General features: G+C 43.2%; 1 protein-coding gene across 1 annotated transcript; it reads right to left on the minus strand.

Moving 5' to 3' along the window:
* Positions 1-397: 397 nt before the first annotated feature.
* Positions 398-20,886, minus strand: MYLIP (myosin regulatory light chain interacting protein). Its single transcript, XM_034660294.1, has 6 exons — positions 19,942-20,886; positions 7,524-7,709; positions 5,807-6,004; positions 4,953-5,117; positions 3,607-4,027; positions 398-1,989 (listed from the first exon to the last, which is right to left on the minus strand). The coding sequence occupies exons 1-6, from the start codon at positions 20,022-20,024 to the stop codon at positions 1,900-1,902; spliced, it is 1,143 nt and encodes a 380-aa protein (XP_034516185.1). The 5' UTR covers positions 20,025-20,886; the 3' UTR covers positions 398-1,899.
* Positions 20,887-21,119: the final 233 nt, after the last annotated feature.

Raw genomic sequence — 21,119 nt, forward strand, 5'->3', positions numbered from 1 at the left:
GGTCTGCCGCCCGAGACCATTACTGCGCGGACCTGGACAGGTGCTCACCTGTTCCTACCAGGCAACTAGCTAGCAGCAGCATCTGAGTTTAAATGGTTAACTTCCAACTTCGCCATTCCTTTCCTTCTCCAGTACCTTCTAGTCCTGTCCCCACTTTTGAACTCTTCATCCGCTCACATATATTACTACATTTTCACCTACATTTCAATCCCAGACCAGAAAACAGAAGAGTGAATAATGGGATGAATGTTCTCGATTAGAGCCAATACCCTCAACATTTTCAAAGGTTCCAAATAGGACCAAAGGAGATGCCAAGCAGGGGGTTACCAAGGCTCCTCCTTTTTTTGGTGAAAAAACTGGTTTAAACAACAATAACTGTGATGACACAAACACCATGTTTGCTTTAAAGTCTTTATTATCTTGAATACAAAAGACAGAAGTCCTTTAGGATATAACAGAGTTCTTTATGTGGAAACATTATTTTTTTTTTACAAGTGAAAAAATAAATACCTCTTGGAATAAAGGCTTATATGCTAATATGTGCCGTAAAAAAGTAGAGTTTTAATATCTGACAAAATGTCTGTGCAAAGAAACAAATGCATAAACACATTACTGCTACATTAAGGCAATATGAAAAGTATACTCGGAAATCTCAGTAAAGTGACTGTAGGTTTCTAGCTTTCACTTAGCTAGTATTGCACCTAAAAAGGTCATCTAGGTGTCCTGACACCCCAGAAAACTCACAAGCTGACCAGCGTCCAAAATGCCCAAGTGGGAGTGGAAAACGTGATTAAGAATATAGAAACAAAGAGACTTGAAACCCCTCAAAGACCTAGGGAGGGGACAGCACAAAGTTAATACTTAAGCATTTACTAAAAAAAAAAAAAAAAAAAAAAAAAAAAAAAAAAGAGCATACAATAATCTAAGATACCTACGATAAGGCTGTAAAAGGCTTGATGGCTTGAGCAAAAGCAACCCCAGTGGCTGAATCTGGAGTGGAGTTTTCGGGAGAAGTGGAGAACCCCCACCCGCCTTTGTACACCATGAAGCTTCATCTCCACGAGCAAGCAATGCCCTGCTGCCCAAGGAACGTGTGTTCCCTTTTCAACTTAAATAAAATATCCCACCAACTCAAGAGCCCAAGGAGTGCAGACCACTCCACGGAAATCTTATAACCAGACTGGTAGCATTTTATAATCGAAAGACTTGGGGGAGGGAAGGGGACGGGAAGGGGACGGGAAGGGGGGAAAGGAAGCCACGCATATCAAGTTCCCGGTTTCCCACTAGCCAGACTGGTTTACGTCTGACAACCTGGTGGTCAACTTTTTAAAAGCCACAGAATTGATCTTTACATCTGTTTGCCTTCCCATCATTCTTGAACAAGTTGTAAAAACAGAAATGACATTAAAATGACTGCTTCTTTAAGAAAAATTTCCTATTAAAATGTTCAGAGCTCCATGACCATACAAAAAGAACCAAGTAAATTCTTAAAACGAATTCTTACAAAATTTGCTGCCAGGTAGGAAGCTTACCTCGGGATACGTCAGGAGACTTAATGATATCCTTTCCTAAAAGGTCCCCACTTTTTGGCTCTCTGCCACTTCACTGACATCATAGATTTCACTTATTCATTTAACTGGATCCTAAGAAGAGTGAGTCCAAGGAACATGTCCACGTCCCAGAACTCTTCCCGGTCCCCACCACTGCAGGTACTGACTCGACACATGGTATGGTTCGGTGGGGAGGAGTATTCTCTTTACTCTTCCTTCTCAGTTTTTTTAAATGTTGCAGGGCAGATGGGCATCGGAGTACGTATCTTCTCCGCGATCTGCCATTCGGATGGTTTGGTAGTAGTGCAGTCCATGGAAACGTGGCATGTCCCGTTAAGTGCACGGCAGATCAGATCACCGTCAGGTTGAGCAGACTGGTGTGGGTTGGCAGATAGACGTGCTGCACATGTTCCACCCGTGACCTGCACACCGGACACGACTGGAAAAGAGAAGCCCACGGCACGTGTTAGGGTGTCTTCAGGGATGTGTCTTCCGTGTTCACGCGCGGCCCCTACTCTATTCCGTTTGCTACATATGTTGTGGCCTCGACTATTTCTAACTCTCAAGTGGTAGAGATCTTTGCTCTCTTTTTTTTTTTTATTTAAGATCTTATTTATTTGACAGAGAGAGAGAGAGAGAGAGAGAGAGGGAGAGCACACGCAGGAGCAGGGAGAAAGGCAGAGGGAGAAGCAGACTCTCTGCCGAGTAGGGAGCCCGACGCCGGAACTTGATCCCAGGACCCTGAGATCGTGACCTGAGCCAAAGGCAGATGCTGAGCCGACTGGGCCACCCAGGCACCCCAATATCTTTGCTTTCTGAAGCGTTTGAAAGTCTATACCTTACAAGGGATTCAAAATATTATGAAAAAGTATAAACTGCAGGCAATTAATTAGGTTTTTAGTCCCACTCTAACCCAGACACAATGAGTAAAGTGATTAGCAAAGAATTCTTGCTGTGTAACGAGGCTGTGGTCCCTGCGTGGGCAGAGTGCAACCCCTTTGGCAGTGATGCAGGAGACCTGAGACCCTTCCAGAGTCTGCGTGTCCCTGGCTCGGTGGGCTGACCAAGCCAGCACCACAGGGTTGATGCCATGTGGCCAGTGAACTTGGCTCTGCTCTGAGTCACGGGTCACAGCTCCATATCCCCCAGCTGCCTTCTCAGCAAGCACAGCCCTCCCTCAGCCACAGGGGAGCCTCAGGCATGGGGGTCAGACCATGTGGGCGGAAAAAGGCAAATCCCTGACCTACCGCTCCTGGAGAAATAACTCCTTGTTATTAACTTCCTTGCTATTAACTCTTTATCTGCTCTTAGGAAGGACAAAGGCATCCTGCTGGCTCAGTATACAACCCTAAAAATAGTTCCAAAATTGGCAGCTTTTGAAGGACTAGATATTATTTAGGGCTAATTCTGAAATAAAATCACAGTGACATTTAGCAAACAGTTCTTAGAAATGACAACGAATTGAAAAAAATTATTGTAAGGGGAAATGTAAGGTGCAAGAAAGGAAAACATACATGAGTTGCTTTTGTTTTTTCTATTAATATTAAAATTAGTTTGACTTGCTAACTAAGAGCCAATCCAAGATGCCCCCTAGAGGCATATGCAGCAATAAAAGGAAATTAATCACATAGAATCACAGACAACAATCCCCGCACAGAATTGAAAGTGAGCTCTAAGTACAGCTTCTTAGTATTCTTTCTCAAATATTTTAAGTAAATAATAAAGACCATCCTCCTAAGTGTCAGCAAGCAGGAAGCCACGGTTCTAGCCTCTGGCTCACCTCCTCGCTAGACGCGTTACCTTGTGAATCTGAGCCTCGTTTCCAGAACCTGAACAGAGTCTTCGACTTAGAGCAATTACATGGTTGAAAACAGGATGCTAATCCAAAATGTTTCCCACGAGCAATACCTCTGAAGTCCCCCAATACAAAGACCCTGCCCAGGTGTAGCCGGGCATTCCGGCCTGCACGTGGCACACAGCAGGTGCTCATCAGCTGTGAACAGTGGGATGCGTGAGCCTGCCCGCGGGGGATGAGCTGCCGCCGAGCACCCCTCACCTGCAGCTGGGCAGCGCAGCCCTCGCAGCACACGGTGTGGCCACAAGGGCAGAAGGCCGAGTTGATCTCCTCCTCACAGCACACCATGCACAGCATGGCCTCCTTCAGCTTGCGCAGTTTCTCCTGGAGCGCCCTGGTCTGCTGGCAGCTGAGGCCCTCGCAGCTGGCGCAGTTCATGCTGCTCTCTGAGGACTTCAGCGGGGAGTTTGGAGGGCTGTGGTCGCTTCTCGAAACGAGGTCCACAACGCCAGCATTGTACAGAGCCCTCCTGGCGTGGTCATATACCTCCTTCGATGTTCTTTTAATATCAAAGACGTACTTCTTGCCAAGGTTAATATTTTCATTCAGAAACAGAGAAGCCAAGTGGCCCTTCAGGTCTCGGCTGTACTGCATCATGACGGCACTGGTCACTGTGTCACACCTGCAGGGACAGAAGGAACGTCTGCTTCAGTACTGAGAAGCCCGGGCATTCCCATGACTCAGACCTTCAAATGCCACCGTGCCTAAGAACGTTCGTGTCAGCAGATATTTGTATTCTTGTCTGCATGCCTGAAAGTAAATTCTTCCAGTTTTATGTGTATTAAACATTTCAATGATTCTAGCTCTATGTTTCTCAAGTGTCCCCAAAGGACCTTGGAGAAAGCAGCCATAAATGTAGAGGACAGTGAACGTATGCCTCCACCTCCGGGGATATGAGCTCCAGTCAAAAACAGCTCGTGGCAAGAAAAAAGGGACATGTTCTTCCTTCCTGGCTTTATGCTAAAAATTCCCACAAATTTTCCATTCTGCTCTGAAATTTGTGTGTCTATTTTAACAGAAAAAAAGGTTAAGATCGCAATTAAATCTCTCAGCTTTCATTTCTTACATATTTGGGTCAAACCACAAGTCTGCTTTAAAGCACCTTCCAAAAGGAGGGTATCGCTATGGTGGTTAGAAAATCCTTACTGCGCACTGAGCAGTTGGGATAGCTGCTCTCCCGCGGAGACGACTTAGGTCAGCCTGCTGGGGAAGAGCAAAAGCAGTCCTGGGACCCGCCCAACAAGTCAGAGTTCCTGGGCCGTGGGGGAGGTGGCGCAGTGAGGGAATAAGCTAAGAGAAGCAGGGGGTTGTGTCTGTGTGGCTCGTTCCCATGCACGTGCTGTGGAAAGAGCGGGACCATGTTGGTAAGGACTCCAATGCTACAATACAGAGCAGGACGAACAAAATGTTTGAAAGCAGTGGATTTCTTAAATTCTGCACTAGAGTCATGGACACAACGATACCTGAAACCACAGGGACCTTGCTGTCACCTGAAACCCAGAGCTGTGGACAGATGCTAAGGTTGTGGGGAACGGAATGCTACGTGCCTGTAGAAAGCGTGGGTCTCTGTTAGGGCTCGGTAGAGCCCGCTGGCTGCCCTCGTGCTGATCATCTTGAACAAGAGCACGACGCTGTTCCCAGACTCCTTGGCGACAGTCAAGTACACGTTCTTTCCCGATTGGGTGGCCATCTGCACCACAGGGTAAGCGATCCTGAAACCCGGGAAGAGAAAAGTGAGCCAGCCCTGGAGGAGAGATCTGTCGCCGGCTGTCGGCCTCTGCAGGATTCCCCCGTGCTCAGGACCCAGCGGTACAACCAGATGCTTGGTCTGGGACTGCACGTAAGCACTCTGCTCCCTGATCGGAAAGGCGTGTTGAAAAGCAGTTGTAGAGAGAAGTGCTGGGGTGAGCTGTGGGGGTGTGTGTGTGCGTGTGTGTGTGCAGTGGAAAGGAGACTTCTACAACAGTGAACTTATTTGAACAACATTAACTCTGCCACATCAGTACACTTGAGTTCATAGTTTAAAAATAATTAAGGGGCGCCTGGGTGGCTCGGTCAGTTAAGCGTCTGCCTTTGGCTCTAGGATCCCAGGGTCGTGAGATTCCAGCCCCACGTCTCCCTGCTCATCGGGGAGTCTGCTTCTCTCTCTTACTCTGCCCCTCCCCCAGCTCATGGGCACGCTCGCTCGCTCTCAAATAAAATCTTAAAAAAATAAAATAAAAAATCATTAAACAGTTATCAAGGCCTGAATAAAATTAATATCCATGCCCAAAATGAAACATCTGATTCCTAAAAGGTAAGTGTCTAGCAAATCCCTTTCCGGTTTTATCTATTTTCATATGCAGAGCTATAAAGGGATACACATGCTTAGGGCTAAATAAAATTTTAAGATGTAGGTTACCTATTAATTGGGCAGAAGTCGTCTTTGCAAATTGAGATTCCTTCGGGTCCAACCCCAATGAGGAGTTTCTGCCCCTCGCTGTCCCTCACGGAATGCCACTCTATGCCATAGTTTTCCATTGCCGACACAATCTGCAACACCTGGTATTCGGCTGAAGCCTGGCCGGTGCCTTCCAACTCTTTATGCTTTGCGACAATGCTGTTGGACACCGAAGGGCAGAGAGGCATGGAAAGATTAACTGATGTGGTCTTTCGAGAGAATCGGTATCATTTTCACTAGTGAATCATGTGGATGCTGCCATTTAGTATCTCAAAAACTTAAAACAATACAGCACTGATATTTCATTTATTTAGCAAATTGACTGTAAAATTCTTCTAAAATACCATTCCAGATCTCAAGTATTAAATATTCAGTAGAAAAAGCAAGTGGGGATGCCAGATAGAGGTGAACTGGAAGAATTACGGAAAATCTCTAAAAATAGACATAAGAAATTTCGTATGTAGGAACTTCTCACGCAGGTGTGTATGCTTACTTTGTAAGTTTCATTATGCTATAGCATTATAAGGGGTTGATTAGATCGTCTGCAACTGAAAACTGCAGGATTCATTCTCTCTGCTGTGGCAGCAGCCTCTACCACGTCCCTTCAAGATCCCCACCTCCTGGGGCGCCTGGGTGGCACAGCGGTTAAGCGTCTGCCTTCGGCTCAGGGCATGATCCTGGCGTTATGGGATCGAGCCCCACATCAGGCTCCTCCGCTATAAGCCTGTTTCTTCCTCTCCTCCTCCCCCTGCTTGTGTTCCCTCTCTCGCTGGCTGTCTCTATCTCTGTCGAATAAATAAATAAAATCTTTAAAAAAAAAAAAAAAGATCCCCACCTCCTGATATTCACACCCTTGTACAATTTCCTTCACCTGAGTGTTGAGTCCCTGCCGTGCTAATGACTGGCTGGATTCATAACTCGCTTCTAATGAACAGAATATGGCAAAAGTGACAGGATGTCACTCAGTTCTGAGATTAAGTTCTAAGAAGACTTTGACTTGTCTTGGGTGTTTCCTTTTGCTCTGATGCCTTGTCCTGGGGGAAGCCAGCTATCACGTTATGAACAGCCACCTGAAGAGGCCCGTGTGGTGAAAGAACAAGGCCCTGCCAACACGCCATGTGAGTCAACCTGGAAAGCGATCCCTCCTTCGGTTGAGCCTTCAGGTGACACTGAGCTCCACCAACAGCTTGCCTGCAGGCTCACGAAAGATCTTGGAGAACCCAGCCAAGCCACAGCCAGACTTCTGACCCACAGCAGGGTGAGTTACTGTTTGTCGTTGTAAGCCACTAAGTTTGGGGGTACCTCGTTCCCCAGGAATAGGTAACTAAGACATCCACGTTAGGTCTCTTGGTTTAATCCTTGCTGGGATGAAGACAATACCAACATACATGATAGACTTTTGAATAGATGTGCATTCTTCAGAGGTCAGAGATTTAAAAAATTCCTGTTCCATAGCATTTCATATAAGAGCATTGATTTAGGGGTATTATATTTGGTGTCTGTAAATTTCTCAAAGAAAAGGCTAAGAATCTTTTAAAAATAACTGGCAAAATTGGGCAATGTTCTAGTCTTAGCCTCACCAGTTATCTGTATATATACCACAGATTCATTTTCTTTGGGAAATACGTATAAATTCACTAGCTCTCAGAAAACAAACAGTCGCCCCACGCAGCCTCACCTGTTCAAGGTGGTGCTGGAGAGCTCCTTTGCACACAGCTCCTCGTAGCTGTACTTGGCTGTGTTCTGATTGTAGTCTCCAAACTTGGTCTGGGCCAGGAGGGCACTGAGTTCCACTGCCTGCTCTGGGGAGCACTGGAGGTGGCCTGCCAGGAGGGTCTCCTTGATATGCAAGAAAAAGATATGCCTGCAAAGCAATGTGAGATGGAGGTTATCCTGGGGGACTAGCTTGATATCAAGCTCAACCTGCTTAGCAATTTCACAATCCCTTTTAGGAAAGAAAAAAAAGCACAGTAATTTATTTTTTAATTTAATTTAATTTTTTATTGTTATGTAAGTCGCCATACAGTACATCATTAGTTTTTGATGTAGTGTTCATGATTCATAACACCCAGTGCTCCATGTAATACGTGCCCTCCCTAATACCCATCACTGACCTATCCCAATCCCCCATCCCCCTCCCCTCTGAAGCCCTCAGTTTGTTTCCCAGAGTCCATAGTCTCTCATGACTCATCTCCCCCTCTGTTCCCACCCCCCCTTCATTTTTCACAAATGTTGGAGAGGATGTAGAGAAAGAGGAAACCTCCTACACTACTGGTACAGCCACTTTGGAAAACAGTATGCAAGCTCCTCAAAAAGTTAAAAATAGAGCTACCCTATGACCCAGCCATTGCACTACTGGGTATTTACCCCAAAGATACAGACGTAGTGAAGAGATGGGCCATATGCACCCCAATGTTCATAGCAGCAATGTCCACAATAGCCAAACTGGGGAAGGAGCCAAGATGCTCTTCGACAGATGAATGGGAAGTCAAGCAGTGAAATAGTAATTTAAAAAGCCACCCTGAAAATGCTTGCCACTAAAGAACCTTTTTTTTTTTTAAATCATGAGAATTAAGGCAAAATAATTCCAAGGGCTTAAGTTTCTCTGTAATAAAATGTATAACCCAGATAAAACAAATCTAATTAAGACAAATCCAGTAACATTCAAGTTATCAAAGATAAAATAACTCCACACAAGTTCCCACATTAAATTTTTTAAAAAAAATTTTAAAAGAAATTATCTTGAGAAAACCTTGATTGTGATGTGGACTTGATATCTTAGATCCTCACCTTTATTCAAATGACCCCCAAATCTCTAGTTTTTTCTCCAACTTCTCTAAGCATCATATTCAAATGTCCAACTGCCTACGGACATCTCCATTTGGATGTTCAGTATCCTAATTCAGTGCTTTCCTTCCCAAACCCACGTTTTCTCCGTGGAAACCTGAGACTTGTTTGTTATTTTACCCATAGACCCACTTTGACCCTGTTTTATTTCCACCTACCTTCTGTCTCTGCAAACTCTTTAAAGTCAGTTACACTCTTCCTATTATTACCTCCTGTGTCCTACTTGCAGTTCTCAACTGTCCGAGAATTTACAATCTCCCCCAAACCAATCTCTCTAGACTCTACCATTCCACCTTCCAAGCTACTCGCTTCTGGGATAAGCTTGCCATTTCTCTGCTCAAAATCCTTCAAGCGATCCCGACTGTTTGCCAAGGAAGGATGCTATTGGTATAAACCCCAGGTTCTGTGGGTCTGACCCCCAATGTCAAGCCACATGTCCCATTATTTCCTCCAGCGACTAAGCCCCCAGGAAAGGGACAATTCTTCCCGGAAAGACCAAGCATGTTCATGTCCCCGTGTTTCTGCTCTTGGCTGCTCCCTACGTGCTGAGGGGCATTTTTTCTGTCTCTTCTCTTAGATACCCTTTCATCCATATCCTTTGCAAACCGCTTACTTCTCTATTACAGTATTCGACATACTCTTAACTTCTACCACAGTTAGCTGCACGTTAGCTGACTTCTCAAGTGTCTCTAGCACCAGAGAGCCCTGTGAATGGATGTAAAACCGCACATCATCCGCGGAACCCAAGTTTTGTTCCAACTGCATACAATACTACACTCTACATTTACTACAAGGTGTGTCAGACTTAGAAACTCTGAGGAAACGCCACATACCATTGCCTGTTAACCCAGATTGCCCAAGATTCTCGACAGAGTCTCTAAAACTACTACAGACAGACCGGCCTAGGTTATAAAATTTGTCTCTGGCAAACATACGGGTATAACCTTCCTTTGATGACTTGTTACAGCCTCTCAAACTTGTTTAAATGCACAATACTCCTTCCATTAACAAATGAATTACGACCAGCAGTAAAGTTCTGACACTGCTCCGAATAGAGCTCATAAGCTCAGCTTCTCACTGGAGCTGAATACCCTTATTCCAGTCCTCAACAGTGCTTTTATTTATATACTAGTCCTATGTCTGATGACCCAGGTAGAGGGGATACATGAGCAACATAAGAAAAGCAGAAGGAAGCAGGGCTAGAAATACAAGGGGGAGGGGCTCTACAGACAGTCTCAAAATGTCAGGCAGACAAGAGCCATTAATCTTCCTTTGAGAGATGTTTAAATTCAACATTTTGTGTGTTCTAGAATGATAAAGAAATATTTAAAATTATCGGACTCTGCCAAATACTGCAGGCTTTTCTTTATTCAAAGCCCCAATGAAGAAATCATAGTAAGAATGCATAAGAGCATGGAGGAAGATAAGCATGGTTTTTATTAACCCAAACATCTGCTAGTCTTTAAAGTATTTTTGACACACTGCTAAACTGAGAAGGGGGTCCCTACTGGGGCAAAGAAATAATCACAGAAATAGCTTGCTTTAAAATAGCTATCTGAGCAGTGAGGGCTAGCATTCCTGTACAATCTTGGTGTCATAACACTGCTTGAGCCGTCAAAAGTCTTTTTAGATGGCCATTCAGTAAATTTCATCTTGGTGAATGTATCCCTGTCTCTGTATTCATGGAAGGGGAAACAGCAGGAAACAGAACTCTGAATACATGCTGACGTTAAAGAAGAAATTACGTGCTCAAAGAGTTGAAGGGTATCACCACAAACCGAGTCTTCTCAATTTAATTACTGCTCAGGTGGAAGTATCTTTTAACTTCTTTCCCCAGTATCAACCTAGAGACGAGTTTTTTGCTTCATGAAAGAGTTAACTTTCGCCTGCAAGGATCTCAACATGATCCAATTTCTCTTTCCAAACTATCCACGCCCGCTCCTAGAGAGGCAGCTGCCAAAATCAAAAGGCAAAGAAGGAGTAACAGAAAATTAACAGGTGGTCAGCAGTCTGAGACCTAACACTGATCTGTTCTCAGCCTGTGGGTCAGAATTTCAAACAGGGAGCGAGAGGACAACTGGCCTTTTCTACATACCCCACCCTCTAGACTGGACTGCAATCCATAGACTGTAAATAGAAGAATCCTCCTCTTTCCCACTCCCATGGACTTTCTGATAGGGCCCTTCTTGTATTTTGCAGTTTCATGGTGATCAAGCAACCATTCCATTTCGAGTCGACAAATATTTGTCACTCAAGGCCTCTGAACCAAGCTCTACCCTGGGGTCACGGGGTGAACCTATCTGATAGATCCTTTTTAGATGGAACTGCCAGGCTTTTAGCGTGAAGGAACATAGCCTAATCACAGTAACTCCAGCCACAAACTGGTTTCTGGGTGACAAGTTTATGCTCTTCAGGAGAACAAGACAATGTAGCAGTGACCGCAAGACTCACCAGCTGTGCTAAGCCATCAGTGGACGATTTCATGCCCTCTTCCCAACAGGGAGGATGGCAGAGCTCGGAGACACATTCCAACAGGGGCTCCAGTGACGGCTCAAGAGTTCACGGGGTGGTTCTGAATCAAGTATTTTTTCCCTATTATTCTTCTCTTGAACCATCTGCTCTGTAACTGTCTAGTTCATGGATCCCCCCATCCCCAAACCCTTTTGTAAAATGGGTGAAAGGTTACTGACTGATCATATCAAAATAAGCAGATATGGTCAAAGAAGTCATGCCTGCAGTGAAATTTTTTTTTAACTAAAGATCAAAAGTGGTTGACATCTCTAATTGGCTTGAGGCTACACGCTAGAATAGCAAACAGAAAGAAAGCCTTTGGGGGAAAAAAAACTTCTTTGTCGTAAGCAAATATCTGTGAATATGTCCTGCAGACATAAGCTCAAACTGCATTTTCTAAACATTCTTCTGGCTGTGTGATTCTTCAAGATCTACCAGGTTATTAAGAAAACGGATACTGTCAAACACGTGGATCAGTTTGGAGGCCCAAAGTGAAACATTCTGGCTCACTCAGGTCTTTGCATCCTGGGTACAGACGAATTCACACTTGCTGTAGTATTATGGAAGGTTAAAAAAAAATGGAGTAAATATTAAAGATATGCCATATTCTAATTTTTAAAAAGTCACATATCCTTAATACATTTTTCTTTCGAAGTACTTCAAATTTCTTCTACTTTAAAAATTAATTCCTTTCCATAGCTTTAAGGAATAAAGTTAGGTCATCGATCTTTTAAGAACTGTAAGCAGAGAACTGTCCCCTGAACACTGGCTTGTCTCATAATAATCAAAGCAGAGCTTTCTGCAAACCGACAGGGGTTGCTGACCCGCCCATCACAGGCGGTTACGCTCAATCACTGCCCTCTGGTATCTTCCCAGTGACATCATTTTCAAGAACTTTCTGTGACACAAACGTAAATCAACTATACCCACGTTTGCTATTAGACTCCACATTGAAGTAACAAACCTAAAACATCTCTAAAATGGCTAAGAAGCTATTTTTAAAAACTCTCCATTGCCAACAATTGAACCGTGTTTCTCCCCCAGACCTGACTCACCCTGGCCAGGGACGCTGGCATTCCCCTCCCCCAGTCAGACCCCCTCTGAGATCACCGCGTACCTGCCTCAGTCCAATGAGCCAGTTCACCACATCGGTTGATTTTAAACCAAGTTCCAACTGCTGAGATATATTTTAAAACTATCAAATTTTTTTAAAAAAGGAATTACTTTACATTTTTTTATAAAGATTTTATTTATTTATTTGACAGAGATAGAGACAGCCAGCGAGAGAGAGAACACAAGCAGGGGGAGTGGGAGAGGAAGAAGCAGACTCATAGCAGAGGAGCCTAACGTGGGGCTCGATCCCATAACGCCGGGATCACGCCCTGAGCCGAAGGCAGGCGCTTAACCGCTGTGCCACCCANCTTTACATTTTTTTTTTTGTTTTGTATCTTAAATTCCACCGAAACAAAAATCAGTTCATGATGGATCCTAGGCCTAAAAGNACATTTTTTTTTTGTTTTGTATCTTAAATTCCACCGAAACAAAAATCAGTTCATGATGGATCCTAGGCCTAAAAGTAAAAAAGCTAAAACCATAACAACTTTTAGACTGACACGTAAGAGAATATCTCCATCACTTGGGGAATAGGCAAAGGTTTCTCAGGGCACAGCAAAAATCATAAAAGAAAAAATGGATAAATTAGACTTTACCAAAATTAAAAGTTTCTACTCATCAAAAGGCATTAAGAGAACAGGCAAGGGGCACCTGGGTGGCTCAGTTGGTTAATCGTCTGCCTTCTGCTCAGGTTAGGATCCCAGGGTCCTGGGAGCGAGTCCCGTCTCGTGCTCCCTGCTTAGCGAGGAGTCTGCTTCTCCGCTTCTCCCTCTCCCTCTGCCTCTCCACCAACCCCACCCCGCTCGTGCTCTTCTGTCTCAAATACATAAATTAAAAATCTTAAAAAAAAGTAGAAAGAAAATGGGCAAGCCACAGGAGAAAACATATTTACAAAACACATCTCTGACAAAGACCTGGTAGATACAAAAAATCTGCATGGCTCAAAAACAGAGGCAACAAACAACTCAGTAAAAATGAGTAAATGACTAGAATAGATACTTCACAAAAGAATATGTAGGAAAGGCCAATAAGCACATGAAAAAGCATTTAACATTATTAACCAATAGGGACGGGTATCAATGAAACTTACAACACACCCACCACCAGAGGCGGGGCAGGGATGGGGAGGACTCAGAAAGTCTCAATGGGAGGACAGAATGGTGCACTTTGGGGAAAGGCCTGGCAGTTACTTACAAAACTAAACGATCACCTCCTGTGACCCAACTATTCCCTTGTTAGGTATTTCCTCAAAAGAAATGAAAATATAGATCCACAAAAAAGATTGTACTTGACCATAGCAGCTTTACTCAGAGTAGGTGGAAAACAGGTGTTCATCAACAGAGGTATGATACGGTCACCAAACAGCAGTATATTCATACGATGGAATACTACCTAGCAACGAACGGCTGTTGATAAATATACATATAATGATAAGATGAATCTCTAAAAAATTATAATGAACAAAAGGAGCCACATACAAGCACTGCATGATTCCATCTGTGTGAAGCAGGGCAGGCATAACAAACCTATGCTGGGAAAACATACAACCCTGGCTGTGGATTGCGGGTGGGTGGGGGGAAGGAGGGCACAGACTGACCTCAGAAGGGCATGAGGGAACTTTCTGGAGTGGCGGTAATATCTAACTCTCAATAAGGATTTTGTTTAAACAGACAATATCCCCTTGTCAAAACTCATCAGTATAATGAAGATTTATGCATTTCATCATATGTAAATATTTTATCAAAAGGAAAAAAAAGAACTGTAGACAAATACAGAGTTCTACTTAATGATATGCACACTGAAGTCTTTAGGGCGAAGTGTACTTACCCATAACTTAGTTTGAAAAGCATCAAAAATATGTGATAAAGCAAGCATATTAAACTGATTAAATGATCAATAATAGAATTTATGTCGGGGTATTGGCTGTTCACTGTAAAAATCTTCAATTTATTTGCATGTGTGAAAATTTTCATAGTAAGAGGTTCAGTAAATACACTAGTGAAAATCCTTACGGTCATGGTTCAGAAGTCAAGTTAATAGCTACCTACACCTAAAATGAGCCATCACATCTACTACTATGGAAGGCTTGCAATTGAGAACCTGTCAAGGTCAAATAATGACCAAGTCAGGTCTCTATTCAGCTTAAGGAAATCCTTCTCAAAGCCCAAAATGGAAAATGGTAACCATGAACAAATTTGCTCTTCCGTGGGTTCCAAAGCAGTTAAAACATATGGGGAAGTGGGGAGGGGTGGAAAGGGAAACCCCCAACTTCAAAAGTGATTACAAGAAGCATGAGATCTGTACTTGGAAAAAATAGGATTATTTTATTCACAACTGATACCTGATCTAGGCAAACAACAATCCAGGCAATTCTGTAGTTTAAGCGTGTTCCCTACAAGATCTCTCCCAACAGTCTGGATTGTGGGGAGTCCTGCTAGATCCAGGAGAGGTCTAGAAGCAGGCTACAGTGGGGCATGACTCAGAGAGTAAATGTACCTCGTTCACTGGGAGCAGTGCGTCACTGGGCACCCTGAGTCTGACCCTACGTGCCATCTAAATAGTCCAGCTTTATTTCAAATAACAGATTTAAAATTAAAAGTTCATTTTGGTTACATAAAAAATCTATTTCTTAATGTTCTTTGGAAACTTCAAACAAATATACAAGTATGAGAAATTCATAAAGATACTGAATGTGCCCACATGGGAGATCTGTGGCTAAAATAAACAGATGATCCTGCAAACATCCTATATGCTCTGAGCAAAAAGAAAGACTTAATAGATAAATTACAATTCAGAAATCCATTAATACTTTCTGAAAACAATATAGAAGTCTGCTTTTCTTTTCTGGGGCCTAATTTTGTGTTTGGTCATACAAAAAAAAAAGGGGAATGTGTCATTCTACTCTTTGGCAGAGTTGATAAGAAAAACACAGTGACGGGGCGCCTGGGTGGCAAAGCGGTTGGGCGTCTGCCTTCGGCTCAGGGCGTGATCCCGGCGTTACAGGATCGAGCCCCACATCGGGCTCCTCTGCTGTGAGCCTGCTTCTTCCTCTCCCACTCCCCCTGCTTGTGTACCCTCTCTCGCTGGCTGTCTCTATCTCTGTCAAATAAATAAATAAAATCTTAAAAAAAAAAAAGAAAAACACAGTGACACCATTTTATCAGATAAATATTGCAACAGTATCTTACAGAACATACCCTTTCTGAATCCTACAAAGGTAAATTACACTTAGCAAATTTTACCAACACTGACAATGTGCGGAAAGATTTTGAACACGATTACAGGCACTGGCTGGGATCCATAGAATTTGGTTTGAACACGTTCAAGATTATCACCTCAACTCTGCCCATGGTTGCATGTGGTATTTGCTTTGTGGATTTCAATGATGGCATGTTCCCTAGATTTTGACATCCAAGTGATCTTTGTTGGAAGAAAGGGAAAACCTGAGTTCACTAAGTACTTAGAACCTACAAATTGGCTGAAAATTAGACTAAGAGAGCCTGTAGCTTGGAAACTATCCGAATTTCATAAAAGGTCCGGGCGAGTGGTAGTTCATTTTAGATGAGAGCTAACAGCCACAATAAACAGAAAGCCTGGGGTGGGGTGGACAGGGTGAAGGAAGGAAGCAAAAGAATGCCAAGCGCTGAGCAAATTCTTAACAGAGAAAAATCACTACAAAACATTTTTTTAATGGTGAGATTTCTTTTAGATAGTCTCAAACTTTTCAGTTTATAGAAGCCAACTGGTAAACATTTCACTATCTGTCAGAAAATTTATATTATCAATATCAGTTAACCCCATTTTTATTTATTTCTAGTTTCTTAATTCATTGATTCAACAAATGTTTATGCACCAGACTCTGGGGATACAATGTGGATCAGCCCCCTGCTTCGTGGAATTTAAGTTATTAGAGTAGCTGACAATAAACAAATTGTCACGTAAGTAAATGGTAGTGTTACACGCTCATTAGATGCTATAAAGGAAAGCTACATGATGTCTTGGGACAGTTCAGTCTCCTGAGCAGGCCCAGCAATGGCTTTCCCAAGGAGCAGTGACTGCATAGAGTCTGGAGGACAGTGAGATTTAATGAGGGATGAGTCAAACTCAACACCACTTGCTTACATCACTGAAATCTTGATGAGATTCAATGCTCAGGATTACAGCATTTCCCCGAACATTTACTTCAGGACCCACGGGACCCTTGTACTGAGGCTGATTTCTGGGAAAGAGAATTCAGGTGTTGGTGAGTCTTAAGGAAGCAGGAGTGCCCCTAGCAAAGATCACAGAACTCTGCTAAAATGTAGCAAAGTCAGGAGAAACTGAAAGATCTTTTTGGCAGTGGAAGGTATAATCACCATCTCCGAAGATGAAGCATGTAATTCTCAAATCTCTGGCTTTGAAAATGTTGACAAAATCTGGTCTGAGTTGCTGTGAATAACTGAGAGCCTTTGAAAGGCAAGAATTTCAAAGATCATTATTATTTCAGATCTACTTCCAGAACACATTAGTTTCACTTTTAGTTTTAATGCACAGCATGGCAAACATCTGTGGAATATACCTGTTTGTCTCTGTCTCTGAAATGCACCAGCCGAGTCTGCCCAAGACTCTCTGCTTACTTTCCAGACCCCTCATTCAAAGGCAAACATAATAATCTGGGTAAAGAACCAAATCTAAAATTAGGCCAAATCAGAGACCAGATTAACTGTATCAATCTAAGCAGACACTTGATATGGTTTTCTTTCTAACTCTTCATTTTTTGTTGTTGTTGTTCTTCAGAAAATTATATTTAGGAAAACATTAAGGGAAAGAAGATAGGAAGCAAGAAGCAAAAAAAATTACTGCTAGAAAGGATTTTTAGAGACAAACTTTTCCTGGGCTTTCAACTGAGATGAAGTTCAGGGTTGGCTCAGTCTTGGAAGTCTGTACACTGTGGTAGTTGGGAACAGAGCTGTACCTAGAACTCAGAGCTTCTGCCCCCTGCCCCTCCCCCCCAACTACTCTCCTGTTACCAACAGGCCTCCCTGTCTGCCATTCTGCAGCTGCCTCTCTAATCTGATGCAAACTAATATATTCACTGCCCCCACTGAGACCAGCTCTATCGTGAGTAGGCCACTTTAATTCTCCACAGAGGCCAATTTGGCCAGCATATTTCAGAACCATTTAATAAACTATCCAGACACTTTCAGTATACTAAATGTACCCTCCTGACTTGACTTTGAGATGGTAGAAAATCATGGCTCCTAAGTGGACTGGTAGAGCTGTGTTTACAGACGATGTAAACAGATCTATTTTATTTTCATGGCAGTTTATATAAATATTTTATAACAAATTATTAAACATCAAAAAGTCTACCAACCAGCTTTATCTGGCTAACATGATGTTAGAGAAGATCAGTATTTTTGCTCTGTATTATCATGTACATAAAAACAACGCTAATTGTAACTATACCGGACCCAGCACAACTTCTTCTTTTTTTTTTTAAGATTTTATTTATTTATTTATTCGACAGAGATAGAGACAGCCAGCGAGAGAGGGAACACAAGCAGGGGGAGTGGGAGAGGAAGAAGCAGGCTCATAGCGGAAGCGTCTGATGCCGGGATCATGCCCTGAGCCAAAGGCAGACACTTAACCACTGTGCCACCCAGGCACCCCTGGACCCAGCACAACTTCTGATTCCAATGAAAAGGCACAAATGCTAATTACAAATCACTTTAGTTATTAAAGCAGAATGCTCTATGCTTTAGGTGGTATTTTCTTCAAATTCTGTATTTTGGACAACCCCATGAAAAACAAGTAAAATTCACCAATATTTTAAAAGCAAGTCAAATGCTTAGATCATGCTAATTTTTGGGTAAGATTTCAAAAGGTACTAAAATCAATTAAAATTACCTAGGTAACTAGGTATGTGTATTCTCCGAGTGCTATTAGGCACAAATCTCAAGAGTGCAAGTCAATTGAGCCAACAGAGTAGGAAATTCCTAATTCACAGAATATCTCTATTTTTTGCATGAATAAAATGGACTTAATAATGGTTATGAACTGCAGAAAAGCACAGGTAAAGACCAGGTAGTAGCAAACTTTAAAGTCTGTAATCATTCATAACACAATTGAATCATGCCATTATGACTGCAGCCATCGTTTAAATGAGATGTATTTGGTCCTCGAAGCTTCTGCAAATTTAAAAAATAGAGTTGTATCATCAAAATAGATTTGCATCTGGTGACCCAGAAAGGATTGCAAAATCATAAAACTACACAATGAAAATTCCAATATGTTGGAACGTGTGTGTGTGTGTTGTGTGTGTGCGCACGTGTATCCTTTTCTCTTACTCTACTAAGTTATCACATTGAAGTGCAGAGTGGAAACTTTCACAAATGAGCTTTATGTTAAACAGACAAACACACACAACCTATTCTGATTAATATAAATAGCTGAAACATCCTTAAACATGCCATCGTGTGAATATTTTGCAAGACATTTTCAGGAACACTAAGAATGCAATTACTAGCTTGCCAAAAACAAAACTGAACATTTCCTTCACCCTTTAAAGCTCCGTTACAAGGTAGAAGAGACATTTCAAATTCAAATGAACAGTATTTTAAAATATGTTTCTATCAGCCCTTCAGCAGCGGACAAAAATGACATGATGACAACTCTTAAAAGGATTTTGCTCACTTATCATTACTAGAGATTGTCACACTCACATTTTTCATGAGCATGGCAAATTTCCAAACCAAAGGATTATGAAAAATATTAGAACTCAGATCCAAAGTTTGTTGTTTTTAAGAGTTTTCTTTTTCTTTCTTTCTTCTTCTTCTTCTTTTTTTTTTTTTAACATGCCGCTATACGATTTAGGTCTCTTACATTTCAGCAATAAATACTGAACGGCAGTTTCCTAATTTGGCTCATCCTTGAAAAGTATTACAGTCGGTCCTGGGAGAAAACATTTTCTGTTTGAAAGAGGAAACCACATGCTCCAGTGTCTACCACCGCTGGTGGTTTTCTAGAAGTAAAGAGAAATTCAGCAATCTAAACAATCATGTGTTAACGTTATCTGTAGGTTGGAGTTCAGTTACTCTGGCCTTACAAATTTCTCTTACTAAGTTTTCAAGAAACTTAAATTCTGCATGGAGTGGGACAGAGCTCTTTGCTGCACATTGTAATCTGACACTAGGCTGAAGTTGACTAAGTTTAAGTAACCCAAGAGGAACTGTTTCCTGCTTTCTGTTAGAACAGTCTACAGTGACCTGTAGTAACTCCGCTGAGGCAGGGGTTACTATCGGGCATTATATGCTGCTATCAGGAAGTCAGTTGGGGTTTTAACTTTCTTTTTCCCCCTGCGTTGTGGCACTGAAACCGAGTGTTTGTGAGAATTCAACCCTGCTCCCTCATTGTTTTTAAAGACAAGAAAAACCACAAGAGCTAGAAAATGTGCCCCAGGCCAACTAGGCGGCTCCCTGTTCACCTTAACAAAAGGGTTGTGCCACGGAAAAGTTCTCAGTTGTGAACCAACTCACTCTGCAGCAAACACAATCGCCTGTGTACATCTCTGGGGAGGTGCAACGGCCCTTTCTAAATGGAATCAAAAGTCTATTTGACATTGGTTTATTTCAGTGGCACTTTACCTAGTCTGCTCCTGTAAGATGAGATGAGGCTCCACGAAGAACTTGACTCTCAGCTTAAGCCGGTAAGGGGCTAGCCCATCCATCTGCTGGGAGATCCGATTTCTCAGATTTAGCCATAAACTTTCACCTTTGCTACCCGTAAACTGCAGTCCAAAATAATCAACTTCTATAATTCCCAACCGCCTGCACACCTAGAACAAAAATGAATGCAACATAGATGAGCAAATTGTTCCTGTAGTCGAAGCAAATCCAGGGACACCAGCTGGGTCTAAGAGTCCTGCCTACTTTTCACAAAGTTCAACAAAGGTGTTACAATGCCGGCCTTGAGCTGTAAGAACAGTTCTAAGATCCCAGTGTTGCTAAACCAATAGAGGGGCTTGTGCTTCCTTTAACACCGAAGACACCATCAATTGCAGGAGAGAAAAAGGAATCCTCAATAGCAGCCTTTCAGAAAGGCTGAGGAACGGAATCTACAGGGTATTTTCCCTCTTACTCCAATCACTGGAATTTCCTCCACCAGCACGATCTGCACAGCTGATTTGGCAGATTATCTGGACAATTTTAACCATCTGGACTCCAAAAAAACAAACACATTGAGGAAACACGCCACAAGTGTCAGCTAAGCTTGTTAAAGAGGTTTTCCAAACATCTCAGGTCTAGGGGGTTTGAGGGCACAGCTTTCCACTTGAGATCAAATCTGCTGTCTGTCACAGCAACATGCACTGTTTCGAACCATTCTTCTTGACTCCTAAGTAAATGCGTGCTTTAAAAGCAAAGGAGTGGAGGACCAAAACCCATGCTTCTCTTGAGCCCTGCAAACCGGGAGGTGCGGGTGAACGGTCCATCTGAGAAGCAGCAAGAGACAAGGGCCCCGCTTGTCTGACAAGCAACCCCAGGGACCTGCGACCGCCAGCAGCCACCTCATCTCAGGACTCAGGTGGCGCTGCCAGACCCCGCGGGGACCCAACAGGCGGCATCATGCACACACCTGCGGCAGGTGTGCTGGACTGCCTTCTTCCGGGAAAGTGCAGGGCTGGGGGCGGGGGGGAGGGTGGGAAGCCCGCCTCGCACGTCCTCTGGCCGCCTCCCCACGCGCTCCCAGCCTGCGGGGACAGCGTGCCCCACGGCCGCGAGGAGGAGGGGGCGCGGGCCGGGTGCCCGGGGCGCGCTCCAGCCCC

The sequence above is a fragment of the Ailuropoda melanoleuca genome, chromosome 5 (assembly GCF_002007445.2).
Source record: "Ailuropoda melanoleuca isolate Jingjing chromosome 5, ASM200744v2, whole genome shotgun sequence".
Lineage (NCBI taxonomy): Eukaryota > Metazoa > Chordata > Mammalia > Carnivora > Ursidae > Ailuropoda > Ailuropoda melanoleuca.